Source organism: Prionailurus viverrinus, chromosome A2 (genome assembly GCF_022837055.1).
Source record: "Prionailurus viverrinus isolate Anna chromosome A2, UM_Priviv_1.0, whole genome shotgun sequence".
NCBI lineage: Eukaryota > Metazoa > Chordata > Mammalia > Carnivora > Felidae > Prionailurus > Prionailurus viverrinus.
In genome coordinates this window covers 12,332,342-12,351,799 of record NC_062562.1, presented here as the reverse complement: position 1 = coordinate 12,351,799, position 19,458 = coordinate 12,332,342, and the positions used below count along the sequence as shown (strand labels likewise).

The following is a 19,458-nucleotide window of genomic DNA, read 5'->3' as shown; positions in this document are numbered from 1 at the left end:
TTCCAGGTGGAGGGTACCGTGAGTGCAAAGGCCTGGAGGTGGGAAGGACAAGGCCAGCAGGCTAGAGAGGAGTGAGCAAAGCAGAGAGTGGGAGGAGACTGCACGGCAACAGGACTTTCTCCATGGTTCTGGATCGTTCCACTAATTAGAGGATTGATCGTGGCAGGTTAAAGTCACCTGGGGGAAATGATACTGTTATTCATTTGTAGCTTCCAATGAGCAGAAGACGGAAAAGAGCCCAAACGACCTGTAGTCTAGGAGGGGTTCGATGCCCGATGGCTGATCCTTACAACGGAAGGCTGTGGGGCCCCGACGCATGTGGATGAGGAAGGAGCCACAAGGTGAGAAAAGTCATGGGTGATTTCATGCAAAGGCAGCAGGCAAATCAAACACCCAGACACTGACTGATCATTGAATTTCCCTGTTTCCCCCCAAAATAGCCAGTAAAGGGATTTTTTCTTTTCATTAATTTTTTGAGAGAGAGAGAGGGCACAAGGGAGCGAGGGACAGACAGAGAGAGAGGGAGAGTCCCATGAGGGGTAGAGAGAGGGGGAGACAGGGGGAGAGAGAGGGAGAGGGAAGCGGGGCTCAAACTCAAACCGTGAGATCATGACCTGAGCCAAAGTCAGATGCCTAACCGACTGAGCCAACCGGGTGCCCCAGTCAAGGGATTTTTTAAAAGTGTGAACACAAAGACTAGGAAAATGGGAAAGGCGGGGGTCCTTGGAGGTGGGAGAAAGCCGAATCCTGGACTCCAGCACGAAATGGGTAGAAATCTGTCTGGGAAGCAAGCCCTACATAAAATCAGTTACAGGGATGTAACGTACCACAGGGGGACTGTAGTCAATAAGACAGATCTTCCTGGACTTACAGTGGGGTTACACCCCAAAAAAGGCAACGTAAGTTGAAAATACCGTAAGTCAAAAATGCATTTAATACATCTAACCTAACAAACATTATAGCTGAGCCTGGCCTACCTTAAACGTGCTCAAAACACTGACATTAGCTCACAGTTGGGCCAAATAATCGAACACAAATTCTATTTTCTCAAAAAAATTTTTTCTGATGTTATTTATTTTTGAAGGAGAGAGACACACAGAGGGAGGGAGGGGCAGAGGGAGAGAGGGAGGCACAGAATCCGAAGCAGGCTCCGGGCTCCGAGCTGTCAGCACAGAGCCCGACACGGGGCTCAAACTCACGAACCGCGAGATCATGACCTGAGCCGAAGTTGGACGCTTACCCAACTGAGCCACCCAGGAGCCCCTACAAAGCCTATGTAATAAAGTGTTGAATATCTCACATAATTAACTGAATACCGTACTGAAAGCGAAAAACAGAAGGGCCGAATGGGTACAGAATGCCTGTACGGGTCGTTTACCCTCGTGATCGTGCGGCTGACTGGGAGCGGCGGCTCACTGCTGGTGGCCAGATCAGGACAGAGTCTCATACTGCCTGTCAGGAGTCTGGGAAAAAGATCCAAATTCCACATTCAAAGTACAGCTTCTACCGAATGCACATCACGTTTGCATCATCGTTAACTCAAAAAATTGTAAGTCAAACCACTGGAAGCCAGGGAGTGTCTGTACCGTATTCCATGATGAGCCCCCAACCTTCGTCTCCTCTGCATGGTTTCCCGCAAAACACCCTTGGCCGGGTGACCCCATCATGAAGCTCACAGTTGAAAAGACACCCCCCCCCCCCATATGCCCATGCCGAGAGCTTCTAACCAGATTTACAACCAAGGATTATCGGACCCCTGGGGATTTCCTCTACTAGGGATGACGGAAACTAAAGGAAACAAAGGGGCTCCTGAGTGGCTCAGTTGGTTGACCGACTGACTTTGGCTCAGGCCACGATCTCATGGTTCATGGGTTCGAGCCCCACGTCGGGCTCTGTGCTGACAGCTCAGAGCCTGGAGCCTGCTTCGGATTCTGTGCCTCCCTCCTCTCTCTGCCCCTCCCCTGCTTGTGCTCTGTCTCTCTCTCGAAAATAAACAAATAAATGTTAAAAAGATTTCAATAAAATAAAATAAACAAAAAAGAAAAGTTTTGACGAAATAGAGATTGTGCAAAGAGAAAACAAAACTAATAAAGTCAATGATATTCTCGGAGATGTAAGAAAACATCCATGCACGAAACAAGAATGAGATGCTACTTAAAAAGCTTTCAGGGGCGCCTGGGTGGCTCAGTCGGTTAAGTGTCCGACTTCGGCTCAGGTCATGATCTCGCGGTCCATGAGTTCGAGCCCCGCGTCGGGCTCTGGGCTGACAGCTCAGAGCCTGGAGCCTATTTCAGATTCTGTGTCTCCCCTCTCTCTACCTGTCCCCTGTTCACGCTCTGTGTCTCTCTGTCTCTCAATAATAAATAAACATTAAAAAAATTATTAAAAAAAAGGCTTTAGGGAATGAAAAAAAATCCTGGAAAATTACAGTGTGAGGGCACCACAGAATGCACAGCACACAGAGTAAACCCTAAGGGGAAAAAAGAGCTTTAGTTAATAAAAACGTTATCAAAAGTTTTCTATAGTTTTCAGAGTATACATTTTTCATCTCTGCTCAGGTTTATTCCTAGCTATTTTATGGGTTTTGGTGCAATTGTAAAGGGGACCAGTTCCTTGATTTCTCTTTGTGCTGCTTCATTTTGGGTGTCTAGAAAGGCAACGGATTTCTGTGCACTGATTTATATCCTGTGACTTTGCAAATTCATGTGTCAGTTCTAGCAGTGTTTTGGTGGAGTCTTTGGGTTTTCCCCATAGAGTACTCCTTGCTGATTTGGATACATTTTATTTCTTTGTGTTGTGTGACTGCTGAAGCTAGGGCTTCCAACACTATGTTGAGTAACACTGGGGAGAGTGGACCCCTTTGTCGTGTTCCTGACCTTAGGCGGAAAGCTCTCAGTTTTTTGCCATCGAGCATGATATTAGCTGTGAGTCTTTCATATATGGCCTTTAATAATCTTGAGGTATGATCCTTCTATCCCTACTTTCTTGAGGGTGTTTCATCAAGAAAGGATGCTGTATTTTGTCAAATGCTTTCTCTGCATCTATAGAGAGGATCATATGGTTCTTATCTTCTCTTTTACTAATGTGATGTATCACATTGATTGATTTGCAGATATTGAACCACCCTTGCAGCCCAGGAATAAATCCCACTTGATCATGGTGAATAATTCTTTCAATGTATTTTTGGATCCGGTTGGCTAGTATCTTGTTGAGAATACACTGAAAACTATAGAAAGCTTTCGAAAGAAACTGAAGAATTCACGGAAAAACATTCCATGCTCGTGGATCGTAAGAACAAATATTGTTAAAATGTCAATACAATCCAAAGCACGTGCAATGCAAACCCTATCACAATAACACCAACATTCTTCACAGAGCTAGAGTAAACAACCCTAAAATTTGTATGGAGCCAGAAAGACTCTGAATAGCCAAAACAATCCTGAAAAAGAAAATAAAAGCTGGAGGCATCACAATTCAGGACTTCAAGCTGTATTATAAAGCTGTAATCATCAAGACAGTATGGTCCTGGCACAAACACAGACACCTAGATCAACGGAACAGAATAGAGAACCCAGAAATGGACCCGCAAACGTATGGCCAACTAATCTTTGACGAAGCAGGAAAGAATATCGAATGGAAAAAAGACAGTCTCTTCAGCAAATGGTGTTGGGGAAAAAGACAGCAACGTGCGGAACAATGAACCTGGACCACTTTTTTACACCATACACAAAAATAAACTCAAACTGGATGAAAGACTAAACATAAGATAGGAAACTATCAAAATCCTAGAGGCGAAAGCAGGCAAAAACCTCTTTGACCTCGGCCGCAGCAACTTCTTACTTGACATGTCTCCAGAGGCAAGGGAAACAAAAGCAAAAATGAGCTATTGGGCCCTCATTAAGATAAAAAGCCTCTGCACAGCGAAGGAAACAATCAGCAAAACTCAAAGGCAACAGACGGAATGGGAGAAGATATTTGCAAATGACATTATCAGATAAAGGGTTAGTGTCCAAAATCTACAAAGAATTTATCAAACTCAACACCCAAAAAACAAATCACCCAGTGAAGAAATGGGCAAAAGACATGAATAGACACTTTTCCAAAGAAGACACCAGATGGCTAACAGACACATGAAAAAATGTTCAACATCACCCATCATCAGGGAAATACAAATCAAAACCACAATGAGATACCACCTCACACCTGTCAGAATGGCTCACATTAACAACTCAGGCAACAACAGGTGTTGGTGAGGACGCAGAGGAAGAGGAATGCAAACTGGTGCAGCCACTCTGGAAAACAGTATGGAGGTTCCTCAAAAAATTAAAAATAGAACTACTCTACGACCCAGCAATTGCACTACTAGATATTTATCCAAAGGATACAGGAGTGCAGATTCAAAGGGGCACATGCACCCCAATGTTTATAGCAACACTATTCACAATAGCCAAATCATGGAAAGAGCCCAAATGTCCATCGACTGATGAATAGATAAAGAAGATGGTGTGTGTGTGTGTGTGTGTGTGTGTGTGTATACATATATATATATATATATATATACATACACACATATGGAATATTACTTGGTGATCAAAAAGAATGAAATCTTGCCATTTGCAATAACATGGATGGAACTAGAGTGTATTATGCTAAGCGAAATAAGTCAGCCAGAGAAAGACAAATATCATATGATTTCACTCATATGTGGAATTTAAGATACAAAACAGATGAACATCAGAAAATGGAAGCAAAAATAATACAAAAACAGAGAGGGAGACAAACAATAAGAGAACAAACTGAGGGTTGTTGGTGGGGTGGTGGGTGAGGGGATTGGCTAAATGGACGAGGGGCATTAAGGAGGACACTTGATAACATGTACACTGGGTGTTATATGTAAGTGATGAATCACTGAATTCTATTCCTGAAACCATTATTAGACTGTATACTAACTAACTTGGATTTAAATTTTAAAAAGTAAATAAGTAAAAATAAAAATGTATCAATATTGGTTCATCAATTGTAACAGGTATACTACACTAACAGGAGATCTTTTTTTTTTTTCTTAACGTTTATTTATTTTTGAGACAGAGAGAGACAGAGCATGAATGGGGGAGGGTCAGAGAGAGGGAGACACAGAATCTGAAACAGGCTCCAGGCTCTGAGCTGTCAGCACAGAGCCCGACGCGGGGCTCGAACTCACGGACCTCGAGATCATGAACTGAGACGAAGTCGGCCACTTAACCGACTGAGCCACCCAGGCGCCCCACACAAGATCTTAATAATAGGGAAACTGTGGGGAATGGGAAGGGGATATATGGGAACTCTACGTACTCTGTGATCAATTTTTCTGTAAACTTAAAACTGATAATAAAAAAATGAAGTCTATAAAAAATTAAAAATAAAGTCTATGAATTTAAACAAATAATGATCATAATAAAAAATTTTAAAGTTGCAGGCATAAGTCAAATATTAACAGAAAGATTAGAAGGTGTATTTGAAGAACTATCATAGAAAGTAGGATAAAAAGATGGAGATGGCAAATTAAAAAAAAAAGAAAGAAAGAAAGAAAAGAAAATTAGAGAACCAGCCCAGAATATCCAACATAATATTTATTCAACAAATAATTATCAAGCCAAATGCTGTTCCAGGTACTAAATAACAGGTGTTCCAAGAAGAACAAAAGAAATAAAGGTGAGTAAATCATCAGTACCATTTGAGAAAACTTCCTTGCCATGAAGCTAAACAACAGACCATACAATGGATGGAAATAGCTCACCATCTTGAAAAGATCCCACAAACTTCCAGAAAGAAAAACAGATCCCTATAAAAGATCAGGAATTAGGAGGGTTTCAGACTTCTCAACAATAATTATGTGAGAAGAAATGCCTTCAATACTGAAGGAAAATTATTTCCAACCTAGAAGTTTAAACCGAGACCATCAATCAAGTGTGAGGGTGGAAATAAAAATGTTTTCATACATAAAGGGTCTCAAAAAATTAACTTCTCAACCACATGTCTCCCAAAGCTAACAAGAAGGTGCTCCAACAAATCAAAGGAGTAAACCAAAGAAGAAAACCACCAGGGACCCAGGAAACAGTGCATCTAACCCAAGACAGACGTAATGCCAATCCTTAGGAAGGTGGCTAGAATCAAGATTGGAATGACGGCTATTCACCAGGTGCAAAGAGTGAGTAGCCCAGCCTGGACAAATTGGAGGCTAGAAGAGAGACTTCTCCAAAAAAGGGGAAACTGAAAGCCCATCTTACGCTATAAAAGTCATGAGAGAAGACAGACACAACTGTCATTTGGTCTTGAAGTATAGATGAATGCAAAGAAAACTAACAAATACAAAGGCAAGTAATAACCTCCCCCAAAACACATAAAGGTTGTTAAGAAATAAAAAATGATCATAGTATACTAGTGGCTCAACTAAGAACACTGTTACCATCAAAACAATGTAAATATTGATTACTTACCTGGCCAAATTATGAGTCAATCCTCATTACTCACAGATTTCTTAACTGCAAATTTGCCTGCTCACTAAAATTTATTTGTATCCCCAAAAATCAATATTCATATTCCTTTCACAACCATTTGAGGACACACACAGAGTGGCAAAAAAAAACCCAAAATGTGCTGCCAATGTGCACATTCCCAGGTTAGTTCAACAAGACAGCACTCTGCCTTTTTGTTTCAGCTCATATTGTAAATAAGCATCCTTTTGGAAGTCTATTTAGTGCCACTTTTTTTTTTTTTTTTTTGCATTTTTGTCCTTTCTTTGGTGATTTTGAAGCTTAAAATGGCTCCCGGGAATAACGCTAAAGTGCTATCTAGTGTTCCTAAGTGCAAGAAGGCTGAGATGTGCCTTACTTAGATAAGTTTTGCTCGGGCATGAGTTATAATGCTGTTGGCCAACAGTTCACTGGTAATGAATCAGGAATGAATATATATATATATATATATATATATATATATATATATATACACACACACACACACGCACACACACACACATATATATATTTATATATATTTTTAATGTTTATTTTTGAGAGAGAGACAGAGACAGAGTACGAGTGGCAGAGGGGCAGAGAGAGAGGGAAACACAGAATCTGAAGCAGGCTGCAGACTCCAAGCTGTCAGCACAGAGCCCGATGTGGGGCTCAAACACATGAACCACGAGATAGGGACCTGAGTCAAAGTCGGTCGCTTAACCAACTGAGCCACCGAAGAGACCCAAGAATATATATATATATATATATATATGTGTATATATATATACATATATATATACATATATATGTGTATATGTATATATATGTACATATATATACATATATATGTGTATATGTATATATGTACATATATATACATACATATACATATATATACATATACACATATATATACGTGTATATGTATACGTATATATGTATATATATGTACATATATTTACATACATATACACATATATACATACATATGTGTATGTATATATGTATATGTATATGTATATATATACATATATACATATAAATGTATATGTATATATATATATGTATTTTTTTTAATGTTTTATTTATTTTTGAGAGAGAGATGTAGAGCATGAGTGGGGAAGGGGCAGAGAGAGACAGACACACACAGAATCTGAAGCAGGTTCCAGGCTCGGAGCTGTCAGCACAGAGCCTGACGCGGGGCTCGAACCCACAAACTGTGAGATCATGACCTGAGCCGAAGTCAGCCACTCAACCGACTGAGCCACCTGGGCGCCCTGAGAATATATATTTTTAAAAAAGGAATATAGGGGTGCCTGACTGGCTCAGTCAGTAGCACATGTGACTCTTGATCTCAGGATCATGAGTTCAAGCCCCATGTTGGGCCCAGAGCTTACTTCAAAGCAAACAAAAAGAGATGGGCATTGAGGAGAGCACTCACTGGGATCACCACTGGGTGTTGTATGGAAGCCACTAAATTATATTAAAAAAATTAAAAATAAATAAATAAAAAGAACTTCTATAAAATGAGGTGTCTTTAAATAGAATAAACATAAAACAAGATTATGTACTGATTGGTTGATAAAAATGTCGTGACAGGAGGTTTGCAGAAACCTAACCCAGTATTTCCTCTAGGAATGATAGCTCAGTATTTGTTGATTCAATGTTTGCAGTGGCTTTATGAGGTAGAGGGCTGAGAATCTTTCATCTGGAAGCTCGCATGACTTTCATAAAAGTAAAAATGACAAGTAAAAACGGAAAGAAAGTGCCAATTAAGAAATATGACGGAGAATGTGCGGCCACCTGTGGGCACGAACGGCAGGAAGGTCTGTGCAGATTCTGTAACTATATCTTGGGAAAGAGACAGAAGACGCCCTCCCTGGTCAGATCCTGATATCCCACCCGTTCGGTAATAAGTAGACTAGCTGAGGTGAGCAGCCTCGGCATTTATTGAGCACCTACTATGTGCCGGGCGCTGTGCGAACTTTATGGCCACCCTCTGAAGCAGAGTCCTAAAATTCCCATGTGACAGATGACGGGATGAGGCGGGTGCTCAGAGAGGTGCATTAACATGCCCGAGGTCACACAGCAAGTCAGGGCAGAAGCCCAGAACCAGGACCCCCACCAGGGTCCCTCTGCTCCTCCTGAGGCCTAACAAAGCATTAATAAAGCATTCGCCACATATGCCCATGCTGCACACAAGACGTGTTCAATTCATGCTTCTTGAGGGAGAGACATTACATAAGGACTATTTTTACAGATAAAGGAACTGGGACTCAGAGGGCAACTTTCCATGGGCCAGCAAGGGGCAGAGCTGAGGTCCACCCAGGCTCTGGCCATCAAGCTCCCAACCGTCCGCTTACACAGCCACCAAGCCCCCCCTCCCCCCACCAGCCGACAGCAACCAGCACCAACGCATCTGAGTACCGACCGGGTACCCAGCTCTCCTCTAAGAGCTTCCCGTGAGTGAACTTGACAGAGCACCCCAAGAACCCCAGAAGCTGGTATTATTTTTATAGCCATGGGGAAAGGACCTTCAGCAAGGCTGGGAACCACAGGAAGCAGCCCCTGCAAGGAGGGCCCCCCCCCACCCCATCCACCGGTGATATTGCAAGAAACAGGAATTGAGGCTATAGCCGGTCACGATCAGGTTACATGAGCATTCGGGATGGGCCCAGCTCTCACCGCCTGTCCCGTCCTGCCCTCGCCCCCATCCTTTCCGGAGTACACCCACGTGGGCAGACAGGAGACTCCAGTGCTCAGCTCCAGCCACATGCCTGGGCTGCCCCGGCCTGGCAGCAGCCCAAGCCACCCCCACCCCGGGGACAAAGAAGCCACTGTGCGCCTCTGGGCCCTTCCTGAATGAGACTTCTTCTCATCCTTCTGTTCCTTCTGCCCCCTCATGTTTTCACCCTGAGCTCCAGGACACCCGGGCAGAAAGAAACCAACAAGAATAAATGTGATCAGATTTCACGCTGCGAATACAGGATACAGAACGAGGTGGGAGAACTGGAGTCGGGTGCTTACAGATTTTCTGAACCCCGGGTCTAAAGGCAGCTCCCCCCCCCTACAGCACAGGGGTTAAGAACATGAACTCCAGTGCCCTGCCCTCCTTGCCTGTGCATTCCCGGTTAAGGGACCTCGTCTCTCCGTGCCTGTAAATGGGGTTAGTAGGCATCCCTTTTTTTTTTTTTTTAAGGTTGTATTTATTTATTTTGAGACAGTGAGAGAACGTGAGCAGGAGAGGGGCAGAGAGACAGAGACAGAGAATCCCCAGCAGGGTCCGTGCTGTCAGCACACAGCCCGGACATGGGGCTCAAACCCACGAACCATGAGATCATGACCTGAGTGGAGATCAAGAGTCGGACATTTAGGGGGCACCTGGGTGGCTCAGTCAGTTGAACATCTGGCTCTTGGTTTGGGTTCAGGTCATGATCTCACCGTTTCGTGGGTTTGGGCACCACCCTGGGCTCCATGCTGACGGTGCGAAACCTGCTGGGGATTCTCTGTCTCTCCTCTCTCTCTCTCTCTGCCCTTCCCCGACTCATGCTATCTCTGTCCCTCTCAAAATCAATCAATAAATTAAAAAAAAAAAAAAAGAGTTGGACACTTAACCGACTGAGCCACCCAGGCGCCCCCCTTTTTAAGTTAATTACCTGTTTTTGAGAGAGAGAGAGAGAAAGAGCGCGAAGGTAGGAGGGGCAGAGGCGGGGGTGGAGAGAGAGAATACCAAGCAGGCTCTAAGTTGTCAATACAGAGCCCGATGTGGGGCTCGATCCCACGAACTGTGAGATCATGACCTGAGCAGAAACCAAGAGTCGGAAACTCCACCTTCTGAGCCACCCAGGCGCCCTTCCTTCTTTATAGGACTGTGAGAACACAAGGCCTGGTCCACGGAAAGGGCCATACAAGCTGTGTTAGTTAGCTACTGCTGTGTGACAAATTGCCTCCAAAATTACCAGCTGGAAACATTGATTATCACACATTTTCTGAAGGTCAGGAAGCCAGGAATAGCTTAGCGGTGTGGTTCGAGTGTCTTATGAGGCCGCAATCAAGGTATTGGCTGGCGCTGAGGTCATCTCAAGGTTTCACTGGGAGAGAGTCTACTTCCAAGTTCACTCACGTGGGCCTCTCCCCAGGACTGCCTTGGATTAGAGCAGCCAGCTTTTTCCAGAGGGAATGATCTGAGAGAGCACCACAGTCGTGCATGTTACAAACCTCGGATGTAACAGCCCATTTCTTTTGCTGTATTCTGTTCATTAGAAGCAAGTCTCTAGATCCAGCCCACCCTCAAAGCAGGGGGGATCATAGGAGAATGTGAAGACCAGGACGTTGGGCCATCTCGGAGGCTGCCTCCGAGTAGACCCAGCTCCTGCCCCATCCCCAGGGGAGACAGCCAGGCACAGACACTCTGGCTCAATGAGGCAGAGCTGGGGCCTGTGCGAGCCCAAGGGGGTAGGGAAAGGCATGCCGGCCAGCAAACATATCTTGTGCTCCTGCGATGTGCCACCCCACGTGGAGGCCAGGGCCACAGTGACACAAAGACCAACACAGCCTCCATTGTGTCCCCACAGGGCCCGCCGTCTAGTGGGGGGAAAGAGACTCAAGAATTAAAAGGCAATAAACCAGACACACAAGATCATTACAAACGATGAATGTCGCTAGCGGTTACAAGTCAAGCTTTAGAGCCACACTGCCTGGGTTCAAATCCTGTCCCCACTACTCCCCCCGACCTGGGCGAGCGACCAAACCTTGCTGTGCCTCAGTTTGCTCGTCCGTAAGGTGGGGACAAGAGAGTACCCACACCATAGGATTGTTGGGAGGGCTTCAAGAAGTCATGTTTAGCATGGTGCCTGGCATGGAGAGGGCACTCAGCAAATATTGGCCATCCTGCCAAGGAGCAGCAAGGTTGGAGAGTGTACAGAGACACAGGGTCAGGAGAGGGCTCTCTAAGATGACATTTAAGCTATGGCATGATGACAATGAATAGGAAGGAAGAGTGATCCAGGCAGAGGGAGCAGCAAGTACAAAGGCCCTGGGGCCGAGCATGTTTAGGAACAGCAAGGCCAGTGTAGCTGGAAGAGTGACAAAGGAAAGGAGAAGAGGTTGTGGACACAGTCAGGAACCTCAGGTGGTGTCGATTCTAAGGGCAACAAGGAACCGTGGGAAGGTGTTGAGTAGGAAAATTCTGCAAAGGGTCCCGAGGGAGGCAACATCATAAGGCATCACCAGGCAAGAGGAGGTCCAGCGTGTGCCAGGCAGAGGGAACATCCTGAGCCTGACAAGGCAATTGATATGAGGGCCAGATGACAGGACAGAGGTGGGGAGTAGCGAGTGGGCAGATCCCAGGATAGGTCACAGTGTCCAGCTGGAGGTTGAGTCTTTTTCCTGCAGAGGACGGGGGTCGTGGAGGGTAGGTGAACAGAGTGCATGCTCAGATGTGCATGTCAGAAAGACCAAGGCAGAGGCAGGGACCAGCGCATGGAGAGGAAAGGACGGGTGCTGGAAGGTTCGGAACCAGTCAACTGGCAGTGGAACTTTCCCCAGCTGCACACCATCCCTGCTGCTCACAGAGCCTGTTTCTTCACCCTTAATGAATGGGTCAGTCCCCCCACCTCCCTGAAAGGATCAGCCTCGCAGCCACAGCAGGTGCTCAGGCATTCCCATGTGGGGACTGTCACCAAGATTTGCTCAGATGGGAATCCCCCACGACACCTATTCCCCCCCACCCAGGAAGACCCCCCCTCAACAGCTTCTTCAAGCAAGCCCCTCAGAGACACCCCAGAGACCTTCTTCCAGGGATACCTGCCTAGGACACCAAAATCCCCTCGGGTGAGATCACAGTCTCCAGAGATTCCCCAAACAAGTCTTGGAATACACAGCAACCTCTCCACAAACCCTGAACCCCCCAAATCCTGCACAGACTCCAAACTCTCAAAGAGCGCTCCTGCCACAGAGAAACCGGTAAATTGTCCCGTGGAGACACACACCCTTCAGGAACCCTAAAAGTCCCTAACAGGTACCCCAAAAGGCCCCTTCATCCATCACACCCGAGAAAGCCCTAAGTAAACCCAAAGTGTCTTGGCAGCCCCCAGAGACCACTGGGTCACCACTGTGGGACCCTAGGGACCTACCAGAATCCCTGAAGAGCCCCGAGAGGCCTGTCACAGTCACCAAGTCTCCACAGAGACCTCCAAATACCCAGGGCCTCCCAATCAGCCTCAGCTCTCTGGAACCCCAGCCAGCTCCCCCAAAGATCTCCAAGTTACCTTCCAGTCCCCTAAAGTCTCCAAAGCAGCCCCTAGAAGCCTGAACCCTACTCATCTCCCTCCAGAGACCCTCAAACTGTCCCCTGCAGCCCCCCTCAGTGACCCCCTACCCGGCACTCTTTCAGGTCCCGGCCCCGCCCCTAACCCCGCCCTCACCTAAGCCTCGCCCCCAGTATCCAAAACCCCTCTCCCCAAGCCCTCAGGACCCCCCCACGCCGCCGCTGCAACCTCCACCTCTGACCACCCCCGGGACGCGCAGCCGGCGGGGGACCAGGCCCCGAATGCACTCACAAGAGGTCCCGCCTCGCGGTCTTGCAGACGATACGCAGGAAACGCCAGCCGCCGCCGCCCACGTACACGCCGAGCGCCGCCGCTGCGCTCCAGGTCCACGGCAGCCCCAGCAGCCACAGCAGCACCAGCGAGACCACGGAAGCCGAACCTGCACCCGGAGCCCGCATCCTGGGGAGGCGGAGAGCGCTGAGGCCGCGGGCCGCTGGGGCCCCGCCCCACAGCCAACGGGGCTCCGCCCCCCGGCCCCGGCTCCGCCTCTTCGGGGAGCCCAGGCCACCGCCTTCGGGTTGTGCCCCGCCCTCCTGCCTAGAATTGGCCGTGTTCCGGACAGGCTCCGCCCCTGGATCAGGGCCCCGCCCCCATCCTATGTTGGATACAGGCTTCCTGGTTCCTAATCCTCCTCAGGCTTCTTTGCCAATTATTATTACAGGCCACGCCCTCAGACGCACCTCTTCCCCTCCGTCAGTCACTATCAAGCCCTGCCCCACGTCTTGACCTAGAGGCTGGACTCTGAACCCAAGCTCCACCCACACGACCTGGCTCCAAGCATGGGCTCCACCTCTTCCCTACCACGGACCCAGTCCCTTCCCCGTAACTTGACCAGCTCTTCCCCATGCCTTGACCTAGCCGTTGTCTTCAGTTACAGGATCTTCCCCGTTCCCAAGCCTGTCCAGCCAACAGGTCCTGAGCTTTCCCCCGAAGTCCCGCTTCTACCCTTCCTCCGCCACTCATTGGCCCCGCCCCTAGTTAACGATCTGGTCCCGCCCACAAATGTATACCACGCCCATTCCACGCTAGGCCCCTCCCCTAGCCCCGGGCTTCGCCCGCCCCCTATCCCAGGCACAGGTTCCACCCCTGGCCACTGGCTCCTCCCTCGAGCTTTACCCCAATCGTCACCCTCCCGGGCCCCACACGGGCCCACCTAGCGCCCTAGGCCCCTCCCCACCTGCCAGCCCAGGCCCGCCCCAAGGCCCTCTTCTGACTTGTCAAGCGCCGGAGCTCCTCAGCCGCTTACCCCAAGGCCCGCCTCTTTCCGGAGGCCACGACCATAGAGAGAGGCCCCGGGCCAGAGAGACGACGGCCAACGAGACCCTGGGGCTAGAACGGCCCAGAGACGGCCGCAGCTGTCTTCAAGGCAACCAAACTGCCCTCCCTCCGCCCGCCCCCGCGCGGCGTTTAGAAAGCACGTGCTCCCGCAGCTTAGGGGCGTGGCTTCGGGTTGAGCTTTAGATGGCACACGGATTCCTCCCCCTGGGCACCAGAAAATCCCAGTTCACAGTCAGGGCCTGTGTGTACTGGATTCTTGCCCCAGTTTGTCCTATATCCAAGCACCATAGCCTCTTGGGTCTTAAATACACATTCCGGGGACCCGAAGAGTCCTAAACTCACAGCCTAGGACCCTCAGAAGGTTCTAAACCCCATCTGTCTTAATGATCCATTTCAAGGACCCAACTAATCCCAAACCTATATCGCAAAATCTCGTCAGTTAAATCTCTTTAACACCCCAAGAGCCCAGGGAGGGCAAAATCCACACACCAGGGTCCCCACACCCTCCCGTACCCAAGGTCCTAAATGCCCACCCAGAGACCCAAAAGCCCTCCTCCCGATCAGGCACGGGCTAGCGCCCGCCTGACTGCCCACCACCCTGGTCCCTGGCTGACCTGGAGCGGCTCACAGACCCTCAGTCTTGGCCGGTTCCCCGTGGATTCCCAGAAGCTCAGGCGGGGACGATGAGGCCAAGACAGAGAACTCCAAACCTAGCCCGAGAAGGTGGGTCCTCCAGACCCTCTGTTTCTGCAGACTCCTGGGCCCTGCTCTGCCTGGGCTATGCCCATGTAGGCCACTGCCTTGGATCCCTCCCTCCAAGCTCCCCCTCCTCTGCCCCCCTGCCCACCCCACCCCTGCTTGTTTTCTGCCTTGCTTTGGCCGACCTTCCCAGCGCTCTCCTTGGGAGGCGGCCAGGGCCGGCTTCCAGCGCCATTTGGAGGACAGGGCTGGGCAGGCTCCCACCCCTCCCACGTGCTACCATTGGTGCCTGCGGCTGCCCAGGGTGGGTGGAATGGGGGGCAAGGAGGCAGATCAGGAGGACAGGCCCAGAGCCAGCCACTGGTCTGCTACTTCCTTGGGCAGGGATCAGCAGTCAGCAGTGACCGGTAACTACAGCTGCACCCTTATCCTGCCAGGTAGCACTATTGTGATCACCCCCATTTTACAGGCCAAGAAACTGAGGACTGGAGCTGTCACACTAGCTAGAGTTGGGAGTCATTCATTCATTCACAAACGTGGCCTGGAGGCTTGCGCTTCCTCCTCTCCCTCTTCCTCCCCTTTTCTCCTTCCTCAAACTTCTCCTCCCCCTCCTTCCTTCGACCCAGATTCCTTCATTTTTCCCCACTTCCTCCCTCTCACCTCCTCTTCATCTCCCTCTTCAGGTTCCTTCCTCTCCTCCCCCTTTCCTCCACTCTCCCCCTTCTTTGCTCCTCCCCCGCCCCACTTCCTTCCCTTTCTCTTCTGTTCTATCCCTCTCCTCCCTGCCCCTCCTCTTACCTCCTCCCCTGCCCCCCTGGCTTCCCTCCTCCTCCCCCTCCTCTTCCTCTTTCTTCCTCTCCCCGTTCCTCCTCTTCTCCATCTTACAGAGTTTACTGAGACCTGACTAAATAGTGCCCCAGACAAGCAATCTCTCCCAAGTGTGCCCACAGCTCCTGGAGATACTCTTATAGGTCCTCAGGCTGAAATCCCCAAATCCAAAAGGCTCTGGAAACCCAACTTTTTTCTTCAGGCCAGAACTGCCAGAACTCCAGATGTAGGTGTAGGCAAATAGGGCGAGAGGTTCCCGAAAAAAGAAAGACAAGGCTTTGGGATGCCTGGGTGGCTCAGTCGGATGAGCGTCCGACTTTGGCTCAGGTCATGATCTCACAGTCTGGGAGTTCAAGCCCCGCATACGCTCTGTGCTGACAGCTTGGAGCCTGGAGCCTACTTCAGATTCTGTGTCTCCCTCTCTCTCTGCCTCTCCCCTGCTCATGCTCTGTCTCTCTCTGTCTCAAAAATAAATAAAACCATTAAGAAAAAGAAAGACAAGCCGTAACTAAGCGGTAACTTTCTTAACATAAGAGAAGTCATTTTAGGTCCCCAGCCACTTTGTGAAATGCCCAACCACATTTCTTGCAGAACGTCCTGGGATCTGTTAAAATCACAAGACCTCCGTAGTTAACGATTTTAAAGGAACAAAAGGAATTAAAAACAGCCACTACCAGGCCAGGGGAGAACCTCACCACATCAGAGACAATACATTGGTGGTAAAAAAAAACTCCCGCTGCTGTTTCAGAGGGAAAGACGGACCCACCACACTCTTGAATCTTTGCAGCGTTTAAACCCCTGGAACACTCAAACATCGATGACTTTTGCCCCACTTCTCTACAGCGCTCTCCTTTGCCAAGCCCCTTCATGAATATGCATGTACCCTTAGTTTCAAACTTCCCCAATTTTGTTGTCTGGGGGAGGGCGGGGACAGTGCTTTGGGAGAAATATCCTCAGTGGTCTCCCTACTTGTTGCAAATAAAACCCTTCCTTTTCCCACTCTTGGCTTGGTTGTCTTTCGGCTGGACACCCACCAGGAGGAGAACCCAGTTTCCACTTACAGAGGGACCACCTCCCCCTGTGCTGACCCAGTCTGCTGTCACTGCTTTCAGTGGTCAATTATTCCTTTGTATCCCTGTTTATCCCTTATGTATCCCTTTGCTTAAGGGCTGTCCCGAGAGCCCCAGGGGCATCACATAAGATACAGCAGCTTTCACCCTCAATTATCTCCTTAAGCTACCAAAAACTCCCAGTTCTGAAATACAACTGTCGCCTGGTTTTCCAGATGAAGCCCTGTCTTACCTCCATTTCACAGAAATGGAAACTGAGGCCTGGAGACGGGGACAGACTCAGGTTCTACCCCTCTCCAGCTGGTGGCCTTGGACTGGTCACCTCTCCCCTCTGTACCTTGGTTGCCCTTGGGTGATAATGCCCGCCTCCTGGAACGCCGTGCATCAAATATTTCTTGATCACCACTGCGCCACGGCTGACTAGGGGTTTCGCATCTGCGGAATGAATGGGCCAGGCGTGTGTTGGGTGTAGGGGCACAGCCAACCATGCATCTCCCTCCCTGGGGTGCAGGCCACAGCGAAGGGAGTTCTTAGAATTTTCCAGAAGGAGAGAAATGAAGCATCCATTGAAAGTAAAATACTGAAAGATCATAGCTTGGGGGTTTCATTATAAACAGACCATGAACACCGCGTGGGAGTGAACAATTTCTCTCCGCCAAATTCATGTGCCCACCACAAGCAGGGGCATTAGTTTCTTGCGGCTGCCATAACAAAGTATCACAAAGTGTTAAACCAGGTGGCTTAAAACAACAGAAATTTATTCTCTCACAGTTCTGGAGGCCAGAAGTCCGAAATCAAAATGTCAACAGCCACACTCCCTCTGGAAATTCTAGGGAAGGATCCGCGCATTCCTCGGCTGTGGCCACGTCACTCTGCCTCTGTCTTCACATGGCCTTCTCCCCGTGTGTCTCCTCTTCTGTCTCATACAAAGACACTTGCCATTGGATGTAAGACCTACCTCCATAATCCAAGATGATCTCATCTTGAGATTCTTTTTTTTTTTTTTTTTAATTTTTTTTTTTCAACATTTATTTATTTTTGGGACAGAGAGAGACAGAGCATGAACAGGGGAGGGGCAGAGAGAGAGGGAGACACAAAATCGGAAACAGGCTCCAGGCTCTGAGCCATCAGCCCAGAGCTTGACGCGGGGCTCGAACTCATGGGCCGAGAGATCACGACCTGGCTGAAGTCGGACGCTTAACCGACTGCGCCACCCAGGCGCCCCTCATCTTGAGATTCTTAATTACATCCGCGAAGACCCTTTCTCCAAATAAGGTCACGGTCACTCACAGGTTCCGGGGTTAGGACTCGGACAGATCTCTCTGGGGGCCACCACTCAACCCACTACAACAGAATAAAGGGTTAGAGCAGTAGTTCTCGGGGCACCTGGGTGGCTCCGACGGTTAAGCGTCCGACTCCGGCTCAGGTCATGATTTCGCAGTTGGTGAGTTCGAGCCCCACATGGGGCTCTGTGCTGACATAGCTCGGAGCCTGGAGCCCGCTTCTGATTCTGCGTCTCCCTCTCTCTCTGCCCCTCCCCTGCTCATACTGTCTCTCAATAAATAAATAAATAAATAAATAAATAAATACACAGTAGTTCTCAACTGCCCCTGGAGACACCTGGCAATGCCTGGAGACATTTTTATTTGTTTATTTTTTTTTTAATGTTTATTTCTTTTCTGTTCTGAGAACAGAAGCCTGGCACCTCACAAACATAGAAGAGTCCTCTGTCCTTGAGATCATTTTGTTCTTGGTGCATCTTTTGCACTCGCAACATGACAGGACTTCCTGGGGTTTGGGGAGAGTGAGGAAAATCTGGGGAAACCATTTCTAAACAGAATGTAACATGGGGTGCCTGGGTGGCCCAGTCGGTTAAGCATCCGACTTCAGCCAGGTCACGATCTCGCGGTCCGTGAGTTCGAGCCCCGCGTCGGGCTCTGGGTTGATGGCTCGGAGCCTGGAGCCTGTTTCCGTCTCTGTGTCTCCCTCTCTCTCTGCCCCTCCCCCGTTCATGCTCTGTCTCTCTCTGTCCCAAAAATAAATAAAAAACGTTGAAAAAAAAAAAACAGAATGTAACAAGGACATATCGGGACTGAGGTCATTCACAAAACCTTGACAACATGAATTACGTCTTGGGAATGGAGATGTTGTGACTTCCTTTCTTATTGTTTAAAGCCAATCCGAAGTTTCTTTCAGAGTCTCTCATGTTTTTCTAAACCTGGAAAAACCTTCTAGACCTGGTGTCCCAGTTAGCTATTGCTGTGTAACAGATGACCCCGAACTGGAGTGGATTCATACAACAGGGATCAACTGTATCTGTCTGCCTGGGCAGTCCCCCTGCTGGACTCAATTGCCTCAGCCAATGAGACACCATCATCACCCTGAACTCCAATGGACTTCCCTTCAAAACAACCCCTTCCCAACTTCCTCTTTCTCCAAAAAATCACAGTTCTCTCCTTTGCCTGACATGCTTGTGGTTTTTGTGTAGCTTGCTTGTTCCGAATTGCAATTCTCTGTTATTCCTGAACAAGCCCATTTTGTTGGTACAATAAATGTTTTCTGGGGCGCCTGGGTGGCTCAGTCGGTTGAGCGTCCGACTTCAGCTCAGGTCATGATCTCACAGTCTGTGAGTTCGAGCCCCGCATAGGGCTCTGTGCTGACAGCTCAGAGCCCGGAGCCTGCTTCGGATTCTGTGTCTCCCTCTCTCTCTGACCCTCCCCCGTTCATGCTCTGTCTCTCTCTGTCTCAAAAATAAATAAA

General features: G+C 48.6%; 1 protein-coding gene across 7 annotated transcripts in view; it reads right to left on the bottom strand.

Annotated features, from left to right (window-relative positions):
• Positions 1-15,478, bottom strand: part of SLC27A1 (solute carrier family 27 member 1) — a 34,023-nt gene extending 18,545 nt beyond the window's left edge. For 4 of the 7 annotated variants that reach the window (XM_047848958.1, XM_047848963.1, XM_047848965.1 and 1 more), the window contains exons 1-2: positions 15,461-15,478; positions 13,055-13,222 (exon numbers count right to left, since the gene is read on the bottom strand). In XM_047848958.1, the coding sequence (XP_047704914.1) occupies positions 13,055-13,222; positions 15,461-15,471 (179 nt within the window). In that variant the 5' untranslated portion in view covers positions 15,472-15,478. Of the gene's footprint in view, positions 1-13,054; positions 13,741-14,715; positions 14,889-15,460 lie in introns of those variants that run through there. The other 3 variants (XM_047848960.1, XM_047848961.1, XM_047848959.1) reach the window with 3 other exon arrangements.
• Positions 15,479-19,458: the final 3,980 nt, after the last annotated feature.